Below are 24,679 nucleotides of genomic sequence, written 5' to 3' on the forward strand. Positions count from 1 at the left end.
TTGGTCGCAATAATCAAGAATCCATCCCAAATCTCTAAGGCAAACAAAGTAATTCGTAAATCTGCAGTGAAAGAGGCACACATTTTATTTTGCAATACTCCCCTACTCTGGAGCTGAAAAGAAAATTGTCAGTGTACAGAGAGGGGCAAGCAAGAAACAGGTGGTGAAACTTCAAAGAGATAAGACAGTTAAGTTTCTTTCCTATTTTACAAATCACCAACTTGTAAACTATTGCCCATTCTACTAACACACTGTCAAACCGCAGAAAAAGAGACCAAACAACATGCTCTACGTGTGACACAATAACACACAAAGACAATCAGGGTTATACAACTCGGACCGAACTTTCCGATCATTCCACATCACATGTACCAGATAGCAGCCAGAGATGTATTATATACATATTCACTTAAAAAACTAAAGTTAGAGAGATGCTATAGTTAGGCTTACAATTTAAATGTACCAATCCATAGAAATTCACCTTTTATAGTTAAAGTTATCTCAAGTAACCAACTTGAACCCGAAGGTAACTATGACTTGCGCCGCCCCACCATGCAATTTTTTTTGTCAAAAATTTTACGCAAATATTACATTGATATTACCTATGATGCTATCAAAGATGTCCTGAATGCTGTAATTTACGGGGTAATTAGTGCATTGCAAGGGCGCGAGTTACGGTTAACCTGCAATCAACCACTATAACCACCCAACCATGCGCTGCGCACTGCCCTCGCCCTGCAGCAACTCCTAGAACAACATGGCCATGAGCAGCGGTTTTGGCCACATAGCCTGGTCTGCAGCCAGTCCCTGCAGCTAACACCCCTAACCACCCAACCAGATACTGCGCACAGCCTTTGGCCATACACAGTAGTAGTTGGATGCAGGTCTGCATGCCCCCCTCCCCTGGCCGGTTCTGGCCCCGGGGACCACATCCCCCAGGGCCTGGACTTCGGAAATGTATGTTTGGGGGGAGGGGGGACCGCGCAGCCCCCCTCCCCAGGCCAATCTCTCCCCGGGGACCCCATCCCCTGGGGATTGATCTAAATAACTGGGGGGCCATGCAGCCCCGCTCTCCAGGCCCATCTTAGCCCCAGGGACCTCATCGAACTCATCCCCCAGGGGCAGGCCTAAATATATATATATTTATTTTTAGGGTGGCCCTCCTCCCCAGGCCGATCTTATCCCTGGGGACCCCACTTCTCGGGTCACAGCCTAAATATTTAATTTTGGGGGGTGGGGGGGCAGAGGGGAGGGGCCGCGCAGCTTCCCTTCCCAGCTGATCTCAGCCCTTGAAACCCCTACCTCTAGGGCCAGACCATGTGACCTTAGGGTCCCCTTGGGCACCCAGTCACAATGTTGGGGACCATGGGGGAAGCCTGAAGGCCCCCACAGTCCCAGCCAGCTCCCCACTTCCGTAGGGAGCCGCCATTGCTGTCACTGCTTTAGCAGCTCCCTCTCTATGAGAGCAATGTTTCCTCAGTTTCCCTGCCTCCATTTCCGTGGGCAGGGAAACAGAGGAAACCTCCGCTGGCATGAAGTGAGAGCTGTTGGACAGGAATGTATGATGGAACCACGCATGCCAGAACACTGCAAGCCTTAACAATGCGGTTGGAACCACAACCACGTTCTTTCCACACATGCCTTTACAACGAATTTCATTGTAAAAGCATGCCTAAGAAAGGCATGTGTGGAGACAACATGCGAAACAGCATGCTTAGTTCTTTCATGCAACCCCCCTAACAGGGCTTGAAAAATCTATTGACCCATTGCTATGGCCAGTTTTATTTTATGAGGTTGAGCTATTTTTAGATTCCACTCAACTGTTCTGGCAGTGGGTGGACAAAGAACAGGTGTTCTGTTCAGTCAGAAACAGAATTAACTATTAGGATGCCTTTAAATCTTATTCTTGTCACTTATGTTCTGCGTTCAGAGACAGAGGTCAAAAGTCAGTTTGTCTTCTTGCAATGCAAATACTTTTCCTTGGGACTGAAGAACTCCAGGATTTTGTAATGTGAATTGTCTGACCTATGTAAAATGAAAGGCTTTTGGCATCAGGATTTTGGTAACACACAACATTTATATAACTAAGTCAACTGTACAAACATTAAAAAATAAATGTCAGCAGCTGTGAAAGACCATTTTTTGTACTAGTCGTGATGAAAAAAATATATTTTAATAGGATGAAAAAAAAAGTCAGAACACTTTACTTTGTGATGTGCAAAGATCACAGATTATTGTTAATACACTATATAGTTTTATCAGTAAAGCTGCAAGTTAGTGTGAAGGTTTTTGGACATTTCTTGGAAATTTAGTAAATGACAGTGTGCTACCACATCATGCTTTACTATTATATTTATTAAAAGTGAGAGTTTAAACAAAATGAAAAACACTCTAGCCCTGATGGCAAAGCTATTAGTAAACTAAGGGTACAGATGATCCATGCATGACTTACCTCTGTCTGTGGGCTAGATTTATTATACATGGAGCAAACATTTAGTGTATTTAATCAAACAAAAGAGGATTTTTTTTTTTTTTTTTTTTTAACAGCAGAAATGCTGAACTCACATATTTGAAGATACACTCATATGTGAGAATTAAGAAAAAGGCAACTGTAATATACAATATTTGCCTAGGCTCACACAATTTGAAACCCGTTTCCGGGTCAAGTACATTACAGTTAGGTCGAGTAGATTATTCAAGCTACTTGACCTGCAGGTCTAGTAATATTTTTATGATTTTTCGAAGTCTGACTAATACCTAAACTACCAGACCCCCCACCCGCCATGAACCCTAAAAAAAAAAATTTAAAAACTACCAACACTCCATCCCTAAAACCTAAACTACCCCGACACCCTCCACCCACCTTAAGCCCTAAAAAAAAAAAATATATATATATATACTCAAACCCGGCGCCCCACCTCAGTCCCTTATCCACTCCCGCCCCTGCTCCATTTACCTCATTGCATTCTCTCCCAATCCTTCCTGCTCTTCTCCCCCCCTCCCTTCCTTAAACATTCCCCCACCCCTTTAGCAATAAACTACCCTGCCCCTCACCCTAAGCTCTGAATAAAAAAAAAAGAATTAAAAAAAAAAACCAAACCCCCCCACGCCTGCCCTCAGCCCTAGAAAAAAAATAAAAAAAATACTAAACTCCCACCCGACCCCCACTCACCTCAATCCCTTAATGCACCTCAACCCCTGCCCTAGCCCCACATACCTCTCCACATCCGCTGCGTCCTCTCCTAAACAACGCATGTTTTTTTCTGTGCCTTAACACGCATATGTGTATTTCAGCACATGCGTGGTTAAGGCACAAATAAAGCCATGCGCTGTTACGGTTGCGTGGGAAACGTCCGCATCATTAAGCGTGCATGGTTAAGGACATTTCGCGTTTGGCACTCGGACTTTGTAAGAGCTGTCAAAACTCCCACCAAGTCGGAGCAAACAACTATGTCCTGTGTCCTGGGGGTGGGTACCCGTAACATAGCAGGAGCCGGCCCTGGGGGTTGTGGCAGTTCTCAGGGCCATTGTAGGATCCACGGAGGGGGTCGTGTGGACCCTCTCCAGCTTTCAAATTTAGCCTTGGGGAGGTGGAGGTCCCCGGGGCTGCAGAGGCACTGTGCGTCTCTCACACAACAATTTACTTTAGTGCCCCGGGGAGGTGGTGGCCCCCTGGCTGTGTGGGGGGGGAATAGTCCCTTGCATCAGTTTACTTATTGTGCCCCGGGGAGGTGGCAGTCTCCAGGGCTCGTTGAGAGCGGGCGAGCCCTTCGTATTGAACATTTTAATGCCCACTGGACCTGGCCCATCCGGGGACATCACAAAAACAAGCACGGTAGCTCACCCTTTTTTTACATTTTCGGTGGGTCCACTGCGACGTCTGCCAAAAAAAAAAAAAAATGCTTTTTTGCTCTTTATGGGGGGTGGGGGGGGGGGGGGGGTCCCTGTGGGATCCCAGCACCAGAGCTAAGGGGTCAGAGTGTCCTTACCCTGGCCCCTTTTCTTTTTTACTGCTTTTTTCTGGAACTCGGGTGAAGCCAAGTCCCAACATGGCTACCAACGCTCCTTTATTTAAGTGCTGTCAGCCAATCAGATCTCAGCATGACATCGTGAGGGTTCACGGAGCCTTCACGTCCCTATATTTACACCATTTTTTTTTCTTTAATTACTAAAAAGCTACTGAAAAGATTTACACCAAAAAACAAAACGTTAGCTTTCTGGACCAAGAGCTACCTTTCTTCCAAATTTGGTGTAATTCTGTCCAGTAATTCGGGCACTATCGCTGTTCAAAATCCCTATGGAAAAATGAATGGGGAAAAAGCGTTTTGGGACCCACCCCCTTTGTCTCGGCCTCTGCTTGATGTATCATCCCAAACCTTTCCAAACAGCAGCTCACCTGAGCGGCACATTTTTGGGGAAAATTTAGCTTAGATTCATCAGCCAGCGCCAAAGAAATAAGCAAGTAAAATAATGCTTTTCCTATAGAAACTAGGTCCTAACTATAACTGCCTAGGGCCGACCGCCACCAGTGTGTGTGAATATATATATATATATATATATATATATATATATTTTACGCAGCCAAAGATTGTTGGTCTCATTCTAAAGATTGTCTTCAGCATCTAGGCGTTTGTCTTTGCTATCTTCTATAATCCTCCTTTTCAATCGTTCAAGCCTGCCTTGGGGAAAAACAGACATGCATGTTAAGAAGGCGGATTTAAAGGACATCTGGAGCGTGTCCAGCGTGACAGTTCCCCTGTGAGAAATGCTCGCGCAAAGAAAACATGCCCGACGCCCACCTCTGTCACACCGATCATGGCAAGGCGAATAAAGGAAGATTTACAGACGTGTGTCTCCACCTGAGAACACAAACCTCATTCATTGACTGGATGTCTCCTGGCAAAGCTAGACACGGGAGGAAAAAGTTCGCAATGAGGCCCAAAACGTGAGATCATGGAAAACGAGTCTGAAAGAGGCTTGTCTGATTCCAAACCCACATGGAAATGCCAGTGGCTGAAAGTAAAAATATATATATATATGCTTTGTGGCTTTCAGCCAGGGATGAGCTCCAGCAGGCCTGGCAGTGGGAGGAGGGCAGGCCACGCGGCAGGCAGCACAGCAGAGCCCGAGAGCAGAGGGCCCGCGTTTATGCCACCAACTCGTGAGTCTGGTAACTCCAGGTGAGTAACACGGAGAGTCTACCGTCTTCAGAGTGCAAGAGTCTACCGTCTTCAGAGTGCAACAAAAACGGCATCTTGACGTGGACAGAGCTGACCGAAGTTGCAGCATAGGGTTTTTTTCTGAAAAAAAATAATATTGTAATATGAGGCTTTTTTCACCTGCCCATGTTGCAGGACACTCTAGTTTTGGTACCTACTGACTTTCGGAGAGCATTTGGGATAAACACCAAAATCAGTAACAGATAATAGAGGTTTACTAATTCTACACAAAATGTACGTAGGTCAATTATGTTACCAAGCCTGACAATGTTGGTAGCTTTGCATCATACAAATAAATATATAAATATTTTAAAAAGAGTCAACATTTTGAAAAAAAAAGACACAAAATTTGTCTACCGCAAAAAAATAAAACAACCAAAAAAATACACCTTAATAATGACTACGTAGAATACAGCAGAATCAACCAACCTCAAGAACATTCCGCCGACACCATGCCCTTACACGAAAATAGGAATTTGCTAGTGATACAGATTCAGTCAACTTTATCCATCTCATAATCACTGGGATTAAACAGCGCGTATTCCACTTTAGAACCAAAGACAGTGCGGTTGGTCAAGCCTATCACAGGCCTAGATAATAAATATCAATTGTATTCTATGCAATAGTCACAGTACTCCTTACAATTGGCTGCTCTACCAATTTCTTTCAGCGTAGTTTTCCTTTTTAAATAAAACGGGCAGTTTATCCCTGGTCAACTCCTTGATTGAGGGATGCAGGGCGGGGGACGCAAAGGAACAAACTGAAATGATGAATGGAGCATCAAGCTACAGTTCAGTCACCGCCTCCCACTGATTAACAGCATCTTGCAGACATGCGTTTTGATTCACATTCATGAAGAAAGGGCACCGTCTGGTAAAACATCGCCTGTTAAAATAGTTCAGATTCCACAAGGTCGCTATCTCATGAAAGATCTAACCTTGGCAGTAGCGTTGCTTCTATCCAACAAAAGGTGAGGCAGTAATTCAACTGCAAAGTCGTCTTGTGCTTCTTTTTAAAGTCCAGGTGTCAGGGTGCTAGAGGGTAAGAGGGTTTTATTAGCTCAGACATGTAAACTTGTAAAATAAAAAAAGAGCATTTATTATCCTTTGGGAGCTGGGCACCATTTGATTCCCAGCATCGAGCATCAACTCAAACTGTGGGCCACAGCATAAACAAGGAAGGGAGCGCAACTACACAGAAGGCCCCTGCGCCAATCGGAAAGTTCTCTGCTCCACCATTTGTTCTAGATATCGGTCTATCTTGATAGATTCAAAAGAAAATGTTCTACGGCAGGAAGAATGGTGCCAACAGCCTTTCTCCGTGTTGAGTTTCAGGAAAAACTGGTGAAAGACAATTGTGCCATTCCACATGAAGGTAAGGAACTGGTGATCGGGACAGGACAGGCCCTCTCTAATGCACTACACTCTTGCCAGACTTCACTTCCTTTGCTTCCTGTGGAGTAAGCTCCACTTTGCCTTTGTGGTTGGTCACAGTTTACAAGCAAAAAAAAAAAAAACAACAACATTGTGAGCGATAGCAAATGCCCCAAAGCCATGCAGTGGTGTTGCATATATATTTTTATGTGTAATCACACCTTTAAGAAATGGATTCCGGTCGCAGCCCCTCTCGGATTTGTGTAGCACTTAAAAATTCAAAATAAAAATGCTATGCTATAAGAATGCTCAAGATCATCCCATCTCATCTCATACGGAACAACTCTGAGCAGTTCCCCATCTGTTTTAGCTCATCTGTGCCCCCATGTGTCGGACCACCACCACCAAGGATCCCTCTGGCTAGAAATGCTAGACCTATTCACTCTCTGCAAGTATCCATATACAGATGTATACACTCCATGCAACTAAAGCTATAGTTTACCAATCTGAGTCCATGCATCAGAAAGGATCCTCAATCGTTTGTTATTCTTGACAATGGTGTCTTACCCTTTTGCAATGGCTCAGATTACTGTCATGAAAGCAAATAAAAGCAAATAAAAGTTAGCCCCAAGTGTGTAAAAGCTATTCCATGCAATGCAGGTTGTACATTACAACTGGAAAGAAATATCAGCTCTAATGATTTAGACTGTACATAATGCCGTTCCTCAAATCAGTGGCTTAAACGCCCCCGTGGTGCAGGGGGGGCCCCCAGCACAGTACCGTGACCTACGACCTCCTGAGTGAGCTCGGAAGGGGGGCCCTCCATGTTCTTTGCAAGGGGGCCCCCTCAAGTTTTATTACGTCACTGCCTCAAATCTTAAGGCTAACAAGACACCGGTGTGTTCAGTGTGACTAGGTGGACAAAGCTGGACCAGTCGGTCCTCAGACAAAAGTGAGTACGAACCAGGCACTGAAACCCAGTGAATATAAAAAAGGTCTTCACTTTCATCAGAAAGCAGATCATCTTGGGCGGAAATTACTTGGTTGGAGCAAACACTCATCAACAGCACAAATGCCGCTGATGACTGAAACTAGATAACCTCCACACAAATAATTGAAGAGATGAAGAAAGTTTCATGCAGCACCGAGAAAGGTGCAGGGATGAAGCTACACGATATCCCTCTACAGACTAACCCCTGATTTCAAATTACACTGTATTTGCTGGGTACAAAGGAAGTGGTACACAGTTTTATGGATGAACTGTACACTGAGAAGTGGTGTATATCCTGCAACAACTGTTTGCTACAAACATAACTTTGGGCAGAGGGTACTGCCCCAAAGATGATGGCACCAAACTTGAATCAGTACAAAGTTGCCAAAAAAACAAGTGGCGTGTAGTGAAGGACTCAGCGAATAGAGGCTGAATAGGAAATAAAAGGCACAGTAAAAAAAAAAAAAAAAAGCAGAACTATACAGAGGAGGTTGGTTGTTTTTTTGGACACAACCATTTACCTAAGTGCTCAGAAAACCCATTTCTGTCTGATTTGGACATTCGTACATACACAGAGGCTGCATACGAAGAGGGGTGAAGAGAGTGAACATTTATTTAACAGAACAGCAGTCCTTGGTTAACCCAGTCTCTGGTAGGCAGAGTACTCTCCCAGTCAGTAACATCAGAGGCTGGTAAACTTGTCTTCATAAACGAGAAAGGTCCACCTTTCCGTACGTTGTGTGTATGCTGTGTGCATGTACTTTCTCCTATTTCCCTGGAGAAAGAACACAACTGATGCCATTAATCATAGATTCTCTAGTTAGTATTGTACAGACCAGGAACAGTACCTTCCGTGTGATAACTAGACTTAAGACCTGAGTAACAGGTACTCATAGTGCAGTGCACGTAAATAAAAACATTTCCCATGCAGCCATCATAACCACAAAATATCTGCTTATTCGTTTTTTTTGCATAATTTTTGAAAAATAAACTTGCTATCATTCCTCTCTTGCTTAATGTATGTCAACATGACAGATGTGATTGTGATGTGCATTGTTACAAGAACAATGTGGGTGCTATTGACAGGTGTGTGTTAGGTCATAGGTTGTATTTTCTGACAGAACAGTGGTCAGATATAACAAAATGTTAGATAAAAACCAGTTGACGACATTAAAACCGCAGAAGAGAAGAAAAAGTCAACTGTAATGAGCTGTTTCAGAACAAACTTTGTTTGCATCCCAATTTCGTTAAATTAATCAAACAACGCACTTGTCGTTTTCTGGACAATTTACATTTTACAAAATTTCATATAAACCTTATTAAGAAGTAACAAGGTTTCCGTGTAACAAACTCTTTACTTGATCGAATACAGCAACCAGCACACAAAACAATTTCCCAGCTTTGATGGGAGTGAAGTTTTTATGTTTGTTGCAAGTAAAATCAACAGTAACCACTTTATGATGGTGCCTTACCAAACTGAGGAATAAGCACCACCACCTGGGCCTCAGGCAGCATATTTTACCAACTACCTGTAGACAACAACAGAACACACATTCCAAAGATTGCTGATGGGAAGCTCATGTGACAAAGGTTAGAACATGGTAAACCACAAACCTAGCCAATGCATGCTCCAATATAAGCCATGGTTCATTCCCAGCTTAATGTTGATAACTCTATGCCCAGCACGAGCAGGTTTTGCAGAACCCTCTATCTCTCCAAATCAACATTATAGCTCCTTAGTTCTGCCTACAAAGTCAGTGAAACAATGAGTGCCCGACTTCAAGCAAGAAACTCAAAGTGGCTATTGTTTTGCCAACCTGATGAATGATTTGACATGCAAATGATTTGCCATGGGGTAAAATCTCCACTTTCTCAAAAAAGCACCCGAGTATAAACCAATAAAGTCATGCTCAAGTTTTCTCTCTACAGATCAACTATTTAAAGATTATCCTCCACTGAGTGATCAAAGCAGAAGTATGGCGCTGTTCTAAATAACGTTCAAAAAGGTTTTGCATACAGTGTAAGTGGTGTGGGCACATTGGAAACGCTGAATAAAATTTGCTGACAATATGATCGTGACGACAAAGTCTTGCAAGCTCAATTGACAAGTGGTCTTCAACTCTAATGATCTCACATGCATGGTAAAATTTCATGTTAAAACAACCTCCTGCGTTAACGTCATTATTCAAATATGTTGTCTGTCATCCTCTTGATGGACACTGTACAGCAAAATCTGAAAAGTTGTCTATGCCACCACCCTCTAGTGGATGATCATCATGATTAGACATGTTAAAACTGTACACTGTACTCTGGATGACGATGGTCACATCAGTCATAATACCAACAAGACAAATCCACATGTCATTAAAAAAACACTTTTCCTTAAAACTCTTTTCATGGATATTTGCTGTTGTCACCCTGCAACTGTTTTTTCACCCAAATGGAGGATCAGGAAAAAAAAAAAAAAAAATACACTTTTAGTGTCTGCAACAATGTACAACTTAGAACAATTTCTACCAAAATGGTGGTGTGACGCAAGGGCTTCCACTCCCCTCTTCCCCCACCTCATGATTACCTATGGAGGCATAATTAGGAACCCCCGACCCTAATCAAGACAGCAGGAAGACCCCAGTTTAATAAAACAAGAACATCCAGAACCTGGTAGAGGAGTATGCAGTGTGACTGAATATATGAGCTGAGAGTATTACCGACATGTAGGTACCCCCCTCGGTATTCCCTTTGGAGTGAGTGTGACTACAAGGGAAAACCCTCCCCCTCCCCCCACCCCCCCCGGCACTAGCCAGACCAGAGGCAAACCGCCCCCGACTCCGGGCTATTATAGACCTACCACACCATGAACTACCTGTTCAGGTAGGCCATTCATTAATCACTTTGAGCACTTCACCTACTGCTTGTGCTCCGACCCTGACAAATGCCCCTGACCTACCAGCACTTTGTGAGGGCAGAAACATGTTGGTCATACGTATTCCTTTTTAGACTCTAAGAGACATTATCCTCGAATGAGCCTCCTCCCCTGTTCTTAACCTTACCAACATGCACCCCCATTAAAACTAAGTAGTAGCAACTGGTGACATGTTTGGTAATTTTATTTTCACCCCTTCTGGATCTCCGTAATTATCCAGTCAGTCTAATTTCAGCACTCCCTCTGGTTCCTTTAACCAAGAGGTTGAGTCCGCCCAAGTAGTATCATCTTACTTGGGTGGGGCTAGGTGGTCAAATGATGAAGCAAGACACTATTATGTGTGTGAGACCACCTAGTCCGTAAGGGAACTCCCCCCTCCCCCTGTAGGACAACATAGCACCCCTTTGCTGGGACACTTTTCACCCATGCCTTCCCCGTTTTATAGCTTAAGGCGACCTAACTGACACCGCCCACTAAGGGAACACTAACCCACTATTACCCTCAGTCTCTACTACCACACACCTTTAGTGATTATATAGATTTCTCTTGGGAGGTGGTGTGGGTTAGCAACACTCCCAGTACTCTCTTTTTGTGTTTTTTAAGCTTTCTAAATGTGCCATTTTCAGAAATGCAATTTAAAAATCAGTATTCACCATGATTTTAAATTGTGTTTCGAGAGACACTAAACTAGAAACATTCATCTCTTCCAGATTGTGAATTACACTTATAAAATGTAATAATGTAATCTCAATGTTATGTTATGGGAGAGATAGGCATTGTTGTAATGAAAAATTACTTTCTGAGTTTTTCACTACCAGGTCATGTAAAACTTAAAAGTACATGTCCTGTCTTTCCAATACATTACACCCCGCCCTATGGATTGTCCAATGCCTACCTTAGGGGTGACTAGCATGTCTAAAAAGGAAGGTTTGGGCCTGGCAAAAGGGTTATTTTGCCAGGTCAACATGTTAGTAAAACCGCACACAGGCTCTGCAATGACAGGCATGAGACAAGGTTAAGCGGCTACTTAACTCGGTGTCGGTGTCACAATCAGTGTTGTAGGCAAACTAGTAGCATATAATTTACAGGCCCTGGGTACACACAGTACCACTTACTAGGGTCTTATTAGTAAATTAAATAGGACAACCAGGGAAAAGCCATTATTACCATGTTCATCGGAGAGAACAAAAGCACTTGTCAGCAGGGGTAAAGTGCACAGAGTTGTAATACCAGCAAAAACAAGGTCAGACAAGTGAAGGAGGTAGGCAAAATGTTGGGGGGGGGGGGGGAACACTTTAATGCTGTCAGCTCTAACACCATCACACTAACAGAGGATCATCTTACTTTTCTCAAGAAAGGACTCAAGACACAAGCCTTCAAAAAATGGTGCCACACACGATTTACTCTCTATTACACCCACTACTCGGAACCCCCATGAGAATAAGATAAGACCCAAATGCTCATGCATGTGAACTAGGGCAGGCCACTAACCACAACTGTGACAGGGCCTTACCTCCTAGAACTCACATACTTTTTGTTTTCCAATTCCCCACCCCAATATTGCTGCACCTTCATTTTGCCTAATTCTTAAGAATTACACTGTGCAGTAACGACCAACGTTACTCAGGCACTCCCTTCTCCTGAACTTCTTCACTCCCTCGCTCTCTGCCTAACCAACAAGCCAGAACTTCTCAATCTTCATGTGTAGTCTCTGGGACTGTGATAAATGGACATTCACCCCCTCCTCCCCAGGCTCACTAGGTTGGCCTTCATCTAGACCAAAGCTTCCCTTTCTCTTACCATTTTTTGCCACTTTCCAGTGGCCATCTCTCACACGTTAATGGCAAATGCCATTTTTGCCATCTACCCGATTATTCAGCACTCTCCCATATACCTAAAGTTGTAGAATTACTTACTAGCAATCAAGGGTCTTGACTGACAGGAAGAAATATCCTCCATAAATGAGATACACAGGTGTTAAAGGCTCTCACTACTCGCTAACCAGTGGAAACAGGATGTCACATCCTAAGGGTGGCGTCTGCCAGATCCAACTAAGCTGTGTTCATGATCTAGTAGCAGCCCATTTAAGTAGGGTTGGTTTTTCTAATATTTTTCTTGTCCCTTTTGTGAAAGTGTCTGCCAGATCCTATCTTCCGTGGTGACTTTGGGAGTATATTATAGGCCCCACTTCAAATTTCAGTCTGAATCACAGAACAGTGTTCCTTGTTAAATCTGGCTTGTGGCCTGGTGCCATACAGATACTCACTGTTTAGGACTCAGAGTTGATAAACTAAGACACTGGAAAGGAGTACTAGCTGAATCCCTTTTCAGGGTATTAATTAAACTATTGGCCGACTACACACTGAGGTTGTATCTGTACTAAAAAATTGAAGAGATGTTCCCATAATGGAAGTCTAGACACTGTAGTGGACTATGGATTGCTCTCCCAAAGGGTAACCTGTCTCAGCCCTGCGCCCAGAGAGGGCATTGGTGGCTACAGAGCACTCCTGGGATGATCACAACAGACGGATTCCGGAAATAAAACTTAGAGACAACCTGAAGCTGGCATCTTAAAGGATGTAGGGGGACAGCAAAGAGTTTTGGTACCCTGAGGACCAAAAGTCCATCTAATAGAAAGAGTCAGTATGCTAGTCACAATTGAATTAGTCCAAGCCTCCTACAGGTATGGTCAGGGCACACTAGTTGACCTCCAGAAAGCCTGCAAGATGTTCTTCGCTCAGGGAGGCACACTGTGAACGTGATCAATCAATCAAGCAGGATTTATAAAACACAGCTAATCACCAGGTAGGGTATCAAGGCGCTAAGGGCCTTGCTACATTAGGTGAGATCAGTTGAACAACCAGTTCTTGAGTGCCTTCTGGAAATCTAGGAGAGGTGTGGATGTCCTGAGGCGTGGGGGAGGGGGGTAAGACATTCCAGGATTTAGCCATGGTGTAGGAGAAGAAGCGTCCTCCATAGTTGCTTTGGCAGATGCGGAGATGTGAGTAAGGGAGTGGAAGGCGGAACGCAGGTACCTGGAGGGTTGGTGAAAGGCAGGGGTTGATGTAGGCGGGTCCCTGGTTGTGCAGAGCCTTGTAGGTGTGGGTTAACATCTTAAATTGGCATCTCTTCTGTATGCGGAGCCAGAGGAGTTTCTTGAGGTGAGGGCTGATGTGGGTCGATTGGTTAAGTCAAGGATGATGCTGGACGGAGAGTTCTGTATGGTTTGCGGTCTCTTAAGGAAGCGAGTGGTGACCGGGTGCTTTACCATAGTCCAGGCAGCTGGTGAACAGGGCTTGAGTGACATTGCTTCTCGTGTTGATGGGGAACCATTTGAACTTTTTCCAGAATATGCGATGAGCGAGGAAGCAGGCAGAAGACACTGTGTAGATCAGAGTTTTCATGGTGAGCTTGCTGTCCAGGATGATACCAAGATTACAAGCATGGTCCGTCGGTGTGGGCGAAGGTCCTAGTTCTAAGGGCCACTGTAAGTTGCTAAATGGAGAAGTGATGTTGCCGAATATCAGCGCTTCAGTTGCAGATGTGTGCAATAAGTTTCTGAGATGGACCAGTGTTTGTTTACAAGCAGAAGGGGTCCTACATAACGCTGCTTTTTAAACATGTTTAACTTAAGAGATGGCAATAGGGACGAAGATCAACACAAGCACGGAAGGGGCCAGTATTAGTAGGGAGTGGGCCTCGAAGGCTTTAATGCAGCTGCCCCCATCCTGCGTTAGTCAGACAGATATAAAGGTCACTCCACCGTAGGCAGGACTCAGATTGAGGCAGCGGTATGTACATTTAAACAGGAACCATTCCACAGGGCGGTACCTGCAATTAAAGCTACCAGCAGTGTTTACTATAAACTATGCACACCTCAAAGACCGCTTCAGGTGAAGCCGCAGCCCAGACCTACCCCAAGGATCCGCTCGCCCTGTATGCCAAACTCGTCAGACAGGCATTAGCCCCACCTTGTAATTACTGGACACGCTGCTTCGGCAAAAGCGGGTACTGTAAGGAAGCTTCTCTTTGAACGAGGAATAAATTAAAGCTGTAAATCACAACCAATGAGATTTCTTGAACTACCCAGGGTTAAGGCGGTGGTTAACAACGCCCCAGCAGCGGGATAAACAAAATCACCCAAATCGACAACATTTGGTAAAGCCCTTTATACGTATCTAGCCAAAGGGGATGCTTTCATTTCACTGCATCACTCACGCGCAAAACACTCTAATGACTATGTACTGCCTGTTGGGCACATTAAAGACATGCCCTCTAACTCCTAAACCCCCTTTCAGGCACCTTAAAATGCCACGGGCTTCATCTGGCAAGTTTGGATGCAATCTGAGATCCTCAGAGAGTCTCAAATGCACGGCTGCTACAGGTGTATCCGAAACTCACAAAGCAGAGCTAAGCCACAGCTTTTAAAAGGGACGATTGTCTTTCAGAAAGAATGAGGCGACATGAGCCTCGCCTCCGTGAACGGAGTAGAATTTAACAATCCAAGCCCTTGTATCACAGGCAGGCAGCCATCAGTCAAAAGGCTGAACAAGAGCCCTTCGAGGTGCCCCGAAATCTGCGACAGAAGACACGCTGCGGACAGACTGAGTAGCAGAGCTGCCCCCTGCACAGTCGTGCGATGGGCGGAGCCTGGTGCAAGCGGGTCACTTCATGTGGATACGCCTGTACAAAAGCAATCACTCAAGAAACACACAGAAAACAAACGAATGACACCCCGGTACCAACACGCGCCATGCGCGCGAGAATGAAGTGACTTATTGTACATTCTTAGGGATGGGAATAAACGCGCTCATTTAGCGATGAAGTTTACCAGCGGTGGCAGCGTCATGGCGCTTCGTCCCTTTCGAACATAAGGGGCTCCAGCTTCCAGGGGGCTGCTTGGAACTTGCAGCTGTTGCCAATAGCTGACTGCAAGCTTTCATAATGTGCTTTGTTGTCAATCCATGCAAAGATACTGTGCGAGTAATTAATTAAATGCAGTGTTTGTTTTAATGTTATGGCATCTTCTTTTATTGATGTTTGTGTAGAGCACGCATGCCTTTGGAGTGTGCCCCATGCACTGACCTGAAATGAGGTCCTCCATATCGCCAACCAGCTCTGCTTACGGATATTTTAGTCATAAAAAAATACGCATGCTCACTGGGCCCGATTGTCACTCCTTGCAAAGGTCTTACAAATAAATTGCTTTATTTGCTCAAGATCGCACACAACTCGAAATTAGGGATCAAACACGGTATCACCTGTTCCACAAACACTACAGCCCACATTTGGAATGTTTGTGGTGACTGTATTACCCCAGACATTAACGTATTCTGCGGTTTTTAAAGTGCTCACTAACCAAGAAGAGCAATTACTGCTACTACCGCTCATTTAGCGCTCTTCTAAATAGTACCACGTGCACCTTATTAAGCAAGTAGATGTAACTGGACAACGGTTTGGTAACCTAAATATTACATGGAAATAGAGCATATGACACTGAACCAACTGCGGAGAAAGCGCACGCACCATTACACCCTGCAGTAAATCTGAAATAATTTACCTCACAGTTCACCTCAAAGCAAGGACTGAACACAAGCTCCTCTCAGATATACTACCAAGAAACCGCAAATATCACGACTAGGGCTGTACATTGCCTCACGGTGAACTAGAAATGTGAAGTCCGGGCCTTGATGCAGTTTTCCGCGCAGGTAGCTGAAACAGGTAGTCATTAAATAGAAGGGTATGACATTACCCCAAACCGAAAGCAGTTACATTGTTCCTCACTTCCAGGCAAATGATTGGAATTTCCATTATGTTGCCCGCCACCTAAATTATTAGCCATAAGATTTACAGCGCCTGGACTGTTTCACATGCTATCACCTTAAGTAACACTGCTTCAATGACTCCATCATTTGGGTTGTTGACTGCAGACCAGATAATCCCAGACTTCTGCTATTAATGGACCTCTCGGCTGCGTCCAACAACGTTGACCACCTCATTCCCCTTCGCACGCAGAAGTTTCAAATGGGAATCCCAAGAAATGTTCTTCTCTAGTTGTCCTATGCAAATGACACCAGTTTCTTCAAGGGGTAGCTTCAGGTCCCAAAAGATTCCACTCAGTGACAGAATTCCCAGGGATCTATTGTCTCACTTCATTTTCAATACCTCCACCAAGGCTTTTGGGAACCTACTCGGAGCTATCATAAAAAATCACCTGTATGCCAACAACACACAATTATATTTTAAAGACTCCTATGTTTAAGGCAACCAATGCTCCAAACCACACTTGTACCTCATCCAGACCTGGATGTCCAACACCTACCTGTAGCTTAAAACAACCAAAACTGAATTCCTGCTGTTCGCGAAGAGCAACAATACGCAAACTAGTCCAAACCACGCTCAACAACATGAATCTGGGCTCATTCAAGCCCCAACTTACACCCAATGCCATGTCTCTGAGGTTCACCTTATTCACTGTCAAGGGACTATGACGTCCTGCTACCAACACTCTACTAAACAAAGTGAAACCATTCCTCCCTGCTGTGCATCCAAGATCTGAAACTACATCCCCGTGTCCCTTCAGAATGTACCAACACTGCTCTAATTTAGAAAAGAGCTGAAGCCACACCTCTTTTGAAAGAAGACTTAAGATGCATCAACAATCCACTTTCATTTTTAGAAACCAGGATCTGCTCCAATCACACACTGACAACGCCTCTGCCTTGGACCCTGCACAGTGCTGCACTGCATTTTGGCTTGGTTCGCACTACATAAATACAAAATACATACCAGAGGGAGTGACAAACAGCTGGAATAATCTACAGACTCACCGTTGAGGCCACAATAACCTAGTGGACAAAGCAGGGTCCATCCAACAAATACAGGTAATGGTCTTTTACAAAGGCAATAAAAAAAAGTAAGAGGAGAAACCCAGGCAGAAGGTGCCACAAAAATACTGCAACGCCCAACATAAACTGTAGATCTAGGTAAAAGCTACCTTTCACGGGTGGGGGACCGCAGCGAGACCGGTCATATCTCAAACATTATACATCCACACATCCATGACCGATTCTGCAAGGACACAATACAAGATGCCGTTATTGCGTTAGAGAATAAAACATTCTCCTGCCATATTTATTACAGCTCATAAACACGACAAATTTTTCATTCTCATCTTTAGTTACAATATGTACAGAATAGCATTGTAATTATCATATGTACCTAACTAATACATGAAATTCCTAGCAAATATTTAATACTAATAAATGAACAATTTCCAGCAAATACCGCATACATAAGGAGTCATGGTTGACCACTCACCAAGCCCCTTGTGGCATTGAGTGATTGCATTGACTTGGACGCGGGATGAAACCCTGCTGGTCCCTCAATAAGCTGTCCTTTACAAGACGAACTCACTTGTCCCCTCAGGACAGAGGGAGCTTGGGCCAGAATGACAGCTGGTCCCCCAAACAACCATGCCAGAGCAACCCAATACATGGGAACCCCCCTGGCACCCATTGGGAGATGGACCTTGTTAACCGGGCCATACCTCAGTCCCCTGGCTCAGCCCACCGTCTCCCAGTATCCCCAGGGCCGTGTAATGGAGTATCATGGCCAGCTATGGACAATCCTCAGCCTTTCAATAAACACTGCAGTACCCTTGCCCCCGCTTCAGTTAAAGGCTTAAAAACTGATTCCATCCTGAAGAAATCCGGTCTGAAAAAGGGGGAGGAGGTGCGTCTTCAGTCACCAGGGGCAGCCAGCAGTGAAAAAGGGGCGATCAGGTAGACTTGCCAATTATTTAACTGGTTTGGCTGCTCCTGATGCCTGCCCGGGCGCCCCCGCCAATCACCTAGCAACCAATGGCAGCTGACCCTGGGTGACCACCCAAATTCAAAACTAGGGCCATCGTTAGCCCACTGCCCCTGACCAGTCCGATCCGGCCTGCACCTGTCTACGGGGCCCGCAAGCTACCGTCTTGTCCCCTTGCCCATAAAGTCTGTTTTATGCATGGTGGCTCGGGTTCAAAAGTGCAGTGATCATGCCAAGTGTTCAACCAAGAAATCGGAATTTATATTTACTTGTTTTGTAATGTACCAAATATGTTGCTTTGATATCACTACGCAGAGCTGTGGGTACCTGATAAGAGAACAGAATAAATATTGCCAAGTAGAAGAGACGTGTGATAGGACAAGGAAGTCTTGGTTTTAGTTCCAATTCAGGGCGGTTGATCTTGGGCCTCCAAAGTACCAACAAATGTAGAATCTCAGTTTCCCCGCTTCATTCAACTGTGTGATCCTGGGTAAATCACTTCTCTCTATTTCAAAACCATGATCGGTCAAAAAAAATAGGCACTGATCGGTTATTAACAGGATGCACACCGAGTAGGTGAAATCCGGTTTGTGGGGAGCCTTCAGAGGAGAAACTGATATTTATTGAAACTGAAATATTATATATTTATAGGGAAATAATGAGTTCTGCCTAAATATAGTTTCCTTGGTTTTAGACCAAAATGGACTACAAAAAGGAACGTTTCAGTTTTAGATTGTATATAGATAAAAAAAAAAAAGCCTGTTTAATTTTCAACAGGATCCCTTCATTTTGTGTTTATTAATCCTTAACAGAGAGAAAGAGATACTGAAATGTTCCCCAGGGTGACATGGTTCCCCGCCCTTTGAAGTAGATCCTCCCAGTTATTGGGTGTGTGGCACTTACAGCCACCCCTTAGCCCCCAGCACAATGATGGCCTGTGATTAGCTACTAATGGGCATATATGTTTACATGCATGCTCCCAATCAACACCACAGCACAAGTAAACAAACAGGAATGTCTGCCTTCCAACCTTCAGGGGCCAGTGTGACACATTGCTTCGGAAACTGTGCATATGTGCAGCCCCATTGCCAAAATATGTTCCAGAAGCACAATGCCTATCGCACAGCTTAAGTAGGAGTGACATCTCATGCAATAAATGCATACAGCTAGAGAGAATGTCAAATGCATTTTTCTAAACCCACTGAAGAGTAATGGCTAATGACGCCTCAGGTGTGATGCATGGACAGCCAACACATGATTGACTGTTCACTCATTGAAGATGGCCATAATGATAGCCTTCCCTTGTAGATAGCCAAGTTCTTAATTTACAAAAGGATTTTGCTGTTCCAGTAGCTGGCATACGACCTAGACACTGGACTACACATGACCAGCAGAAAAAAGTGGCAATCCAATGGGTTAAACATAATGAGAAACCAAGTGACACCATTGGCCACCAACAACCAGTTGCAGGACACTCCTGGGATCAATATGACTGTCCTGCACATAAATTCAAAAGATTTTAAAAAAAAAAACATCTGGAAGTAACTGGATCCAGTAAAAACATTTAGAACTGGTAAAGTTTGCAGTTAGATCAGAACTCGAATGATTTACCAAATCAGTCACAAAGATGTCGCCCCGTGTTCTTTGGCTCTCTGCAACATGTAGTCCTGCATCCATAATGGACAATTTAAAACTTCAAGTTCCAGAATGCAACGGAAAAAACAGATTAAATTACTGAGTGTGGACGTAGAGCAAAAGGGATTACAGCGAATGCTCTCGAGTTTCAGGCTAACCTTGATACAACACAAACAATGAAATGGTAACAAGGAAGGATATAACTAGATGCCTTATAGAAGCGTGAAACGCGTACGTCATACCTGTCAAGTGGCATCGTCCTGGGTTTGTAACCAACAACATGGTGAACGCAGGGAATTTTAAATCACCACTTGCAATGATAAAAGTTCCAGAGTTAGTTAACTTTTTGATAGCTGTGAGGCAACAGCGAGTTTAAAATACCACTTTACAGATAACAGTTTACATTTAAAAAAAAGTGATCATTACTCGTCACTGATTTATTAAAAAAAAAAAAAAACACCACCAACGGTATCATGATTTGAAGTTGTGATCGGAATGTACCCCTCAACTTACAACAGTGCAATTTTGGGCCAAATTTCTCATTTATGTTTTCTAGGCTGCAAATAAGTTTCTCAAACTTTCTAGGTCGAAAGGGACGTTTACACGTGTAACTTTTCTTGTAATGTTGCCCTACACTTTAACACCAACAGGTTCGTGAGACACCCACCTAGCTTCCCGTGTTGGAGTGCAGCCGGGTTTCAGCTCATCATCCCCCGTGTGATCCAGCTAACCCTCGCCTCTCTCCCCAAAGTAATAAAAGTTCAGGTTCGTCACCTCACGCAGCGCAGTCACGGTTAATGTTTAGCTGCAGACAAGCCACGGAACAACGAGAAGAAATAGAAACTAGAATTTAAAAAGAGGGTTCTCACCTCCAGCCACCTCTGTGCCTCGGTGAAGGCTGGCTCGCAGTTTTCCGTGGGGCTGTCTCTCCACTCCATGGCGGGCTGGGACGGTGGCGACCCGGACAGGAATGGTCAGCGGGTGCGCCGAAACTTTATGCTGATGCTTAGCTGAGCTTGAGTTCCCACTGCCTGGCCAGTCAGTCCTGCTGCCTAAATGAATTCAGCGAGGAAGCGGCGAGTCACACGCCCCCTCCCTGCTGCTGCTACCGCTGTCTGGGACACCAATGTAATAAAAACACACGCACTCCCGCCAGGGAGATGTGAAGAAAACTTTTTTTTCTACACGCTTCCCGCACAACGTGGAGCTGTCTCACATACAGTGTAAGCAGTATGAGGAAAGCAGAGGTCTAGCTTCTTTCCCTCCGGCTGACCGGGATAAAATTCAACCTGACTACATGCAGTTAGAAGCGCCTCCTGCACGGGTGTAGCTCCTGGAGTACGCTTAGGGGAGGAGCAGGCCCCGGGGTGGGACTCCGTGTTCCGCTGAGGGCGTGGCGCGTAGGGGGTGAGTCAGGCCCTGCAGGTACCAGTCAAGAGAAAAAAGTAAAGAATCAGTCGAGAGAAAAAAAAACAACTAAGAATCAGGACCATAGGAATGGTTTAATTCATAATTAGGAAAAAGCCGAGAGACTGCCTAACTCAGCCTCCGACTTGTTTTGTGAAAAGTTCGTCAGGGGCGTTTCAGCTAAAATGGGAGTTGGGGAACCCTGGGAGCTTCGATTCTTCCCGCAATCTCTGGCATATTTGAAAATACTTTATACAGGGCTTTAAGTGAGCTAAAAACATTTTTGTGTGGGGCGGGGGGAGTCTATGAAAGGGGCGTGCCCTGTATAATTAAGGGCGTGGCTTAAACACGTAATCTCTGTTTCTGTGATATCCATAGTGTGTCACCAACCGGTATTTAGGTGTCTCTCTGAGACAGTGGCGTAATGCAAAAAGATGCCCCCCCCCCCCCCCCTTTGAATGTAATGATGGGACCCCGAGTCGGTCCTCCTGGTCTTAATAGGCAACAATGATCACATCAAATATATTCTGAATACCTGAGTGTCAGGTTTTATTAGATGCAATACTTTTAGCACCTGACACGGGTCACTTTTAATCAGGTTCTTAGCTTACCAAAATACCAATTCTAGGGTCGGAGATTGGAAAAAAATTGCAACAGCAAACAGTAAGTGACTTGCACTGCACTTCAAGTCTCATTTTTGCGAGTGAGACTCACACTTTAGGTGGTTGGTTTCATCTCTCACTCTCAACAGGTTTAGGGCTTGATTATGAGTGCCAATAACATCCGACGCCGAGGTACTAGAAAATTATCAGATGCAAATCATCACATCCTCTAACGTTTTGGGAAATAACGTGGAATTAGGTGCAAATTGCACCAAACTCTGCTTAAATACTAGGCCTTTTCCTTTTTTAAATTCCAGCAGGTTTAACTTTATCACACCTGGTAACTAGCAAGGGCGATAAACATTACACCACTATTAATTTCGATCCCTGTGCAAAGAGGTGTTTGCACAAGGAATGCAATTTAACAGGCCACTTGTAACCAGTCTTTAAGTGTTACACTTGGTTAAAAGGGATGGCACTTGAACACAAATCTCTTTTGTGTGCATAGGCAATTTCACCACAATGGCAACCCTCCTACAGACCCCTTCAATTAATGCAACAAGCCACTTTGGACAAAGTCCCTGCTCCACTGCCTTTGTAAGCTGAGTCTACTTCAATTACGTTTTGCAGTTGTTTTATACATTTTATAGTTATTTCATTGATTTTATTATTTCACTGTCTACATATTGTGGTATCATTGATGTCAAAGTTTGTGTGACGTCACTGCCTGCGATATCAATTTGCTAAGCTTTGGCTTTAAATGTCTAGCAAAGTCAAATAGTCAAGGCTTACTCTTGCCAGGCGGGAAAGAGCCTTTTAGTTCAGGCAGCACACGTTTCACTCAGAATAAATATAATAAAAATGCATAGGAGATAAGACTTTATTTATTATTAAGTTTATATGCTTAGTACCTTTAATCTCTTTTATGGAATTTCTTAATACTTGAGCATAACAGGCGAATTACTCTGTAATTCTGCGGTTGTCAAGAGCTGATATGCATAATGGAGAATGATGAACAAAACAACCCCTTTGGCATGTAACTACACACAGTTAAGCTCTGGTTTTCACTTTGCAAAACTATTATACTGTCCCTGATTGGTTGCTGATGATCTCCTTTGAGGCCTATGTTTGCAGGAAGGAGGGCGGGTGTTCACCACAGTCATAGCTACACACTTCAACAACTTCAGTCAAGTGCTGTGTGAGGTCAGATGGTCTTCGCTGGAAGTGTAAGCTCTTCTCAGTTGCTCCTGCTGGTAGAAACCAGTACCGGTGAGACATAGTAAATACATTCATTTACAGCTGTAGTGCTAAACTCAGAAATGATCGCAGGAGTTCTGGAGGCATGCACTTCTCTGGTTTCTGGTAGTTCTCAGGAAATGGTGCCTGCTCACAATCAGTGGCTCTGATTATGGGCAGGGTCTCACAGCATTGATGGGTCCCTCCTGCCTGCAGCAGGCAGGGGAGTAGCTTCGGTGGGGGGTGGGATGTTGTTTGTGGTGTTACACTCCCCTAATAAATGTATTCTGTAGTACAAAGTTAGGTACAGGTGCTTTAAGTCGGGTATGGTGAGATGTGTGTTGGACTTCACTTGGGATTTTTAGCTGCACTTTCATACCAAACACACACTATTATATCTGTTTTAAATGTGTTAAAATGGTTATTTTACAAAATATTGAGTTTTAAGTAGCCCCTTCAATCCGCTCTCCTCTCCCCTCCTAATGCTCCTTGAGCATTCCTCCTGCCCTGCTTATCATATGATGTATGTTAACCAGCGTGATGTTTGTGAAATATGGAGCTCACAATTCCCAATCTTACAGACCAAGCTAAGCTCCTGGCAGTAGGTTATTGGGGTCAGCTTCTCACCCACCCAGGATGCAGGACTACATTTACTTATGCGGAAAAGGGCGCCCTTGAATCTATGTTATTTATAGTCTATTACTTATCAGTGACTGCTTTTACCCATTACAAAAGTGAAGAGATTATGGCCTTGATGTTGTGTTGGTTCAGAAATCAGTTGTCTTACCTTAATTGTTATGAAGTCACTATCAGAACTGTCTTTGTGGTACTCCATCAATATATCAACTAAACAATATTGTGGGACCAAAATATTGTGGTAAAATATTGAGGGACAAAATATTGTGAAGGTGTAGGTTTACTATATATGAACCTTGATGATATATATCTTTAAGGTACATAGATATGGAGTTACAAATAGTAAGTCTATACTAACCTATATGCACTTATCTTTGCAATTTTTTTATCCTCATTATTTTGGCTCTACACTATTTGTGTTCTTGATAGTGTGTCATACATCACTCTTCACAGGAGTCAACCCCAGTAAAAGTCACCCATAATGTATTCTTTGTTGAATGTGAGGGTACTAACTGTAATGTATTCAATTAAGTATAGTTGTGAATCTCAATGATAATGTTGGTAATCCTAGGTTCTTAAATGAAGATGAGGCTTAAGGACACAGTCATTACCATAGGCATTGTCAGCATAGCTCTTGCTTTCAACAGCCTAACCAATTGGTTAGATGTACATTGAGGGCAAGCATTAAACATAACTGGTGTACAACTTTAATAGTGTTTTAAAAATATTGTGACACATTAATATTGTTAACAACATTGTGATTACAATAATATTGTGGGACGTTATATAACAGGTAAGAATAATGATTTTATTCTTTGTTCAAAATATCAGACTTTATAGTGTCA

The 24,679-nt window shown here is 43.9% G+C and overlaps 1 protein-coding gene across 11 annotated transcripts in view; it reads right to left on the reverse strand.

Moving 5' to 3' along the window:
• The window catches only part of LMO7 (LIM domain 7), a 411,754-nt gene extending 390,452 nt beyond the window's left edge, over positions 1-21,302 (reverse strand). For 4 of the 11 annotated variants that reach the window (XM_069205263.1, XM_069205262.1, XM_069205261.1 and 1 more), the window contains exon 1: positions 20,823-21,302. In XM_069205263.1, coding sequence (XP_069061364.1) covers positions 20,823-20,891 — 69 coding nt within the window. In that variant the 5' untranslated portion in view covers positions 20,892-21,302. The remainder of the gene's footprint in view (positions 1-20,822) is intronic. The other 7 variants (XM_069205272.1, XM_069205273.1, XM_069205271.1 and 4 more) reach the window with 4 other exon arrangements.
• Between the last annotated feature and the right edge of the window lie 3,377 nt (positions 21,303-24,679).

Source organism: Pleurodeles waltl, chromosome 8 (assembly GCF_031143425.1).
Source record: "Pleurodeles waltl isolate 20211129_DDA chromosome 8, aPleWal1.hap1.20221129, whole genome shotgun sequence".
Taxonomy (NCBI): domain Eukaryota; kingdom Metazoa; phylum Chordata; class Amphibia; order Caudata; family Salamandridae; genus Pleurodeles; species Pleurodeles waltl.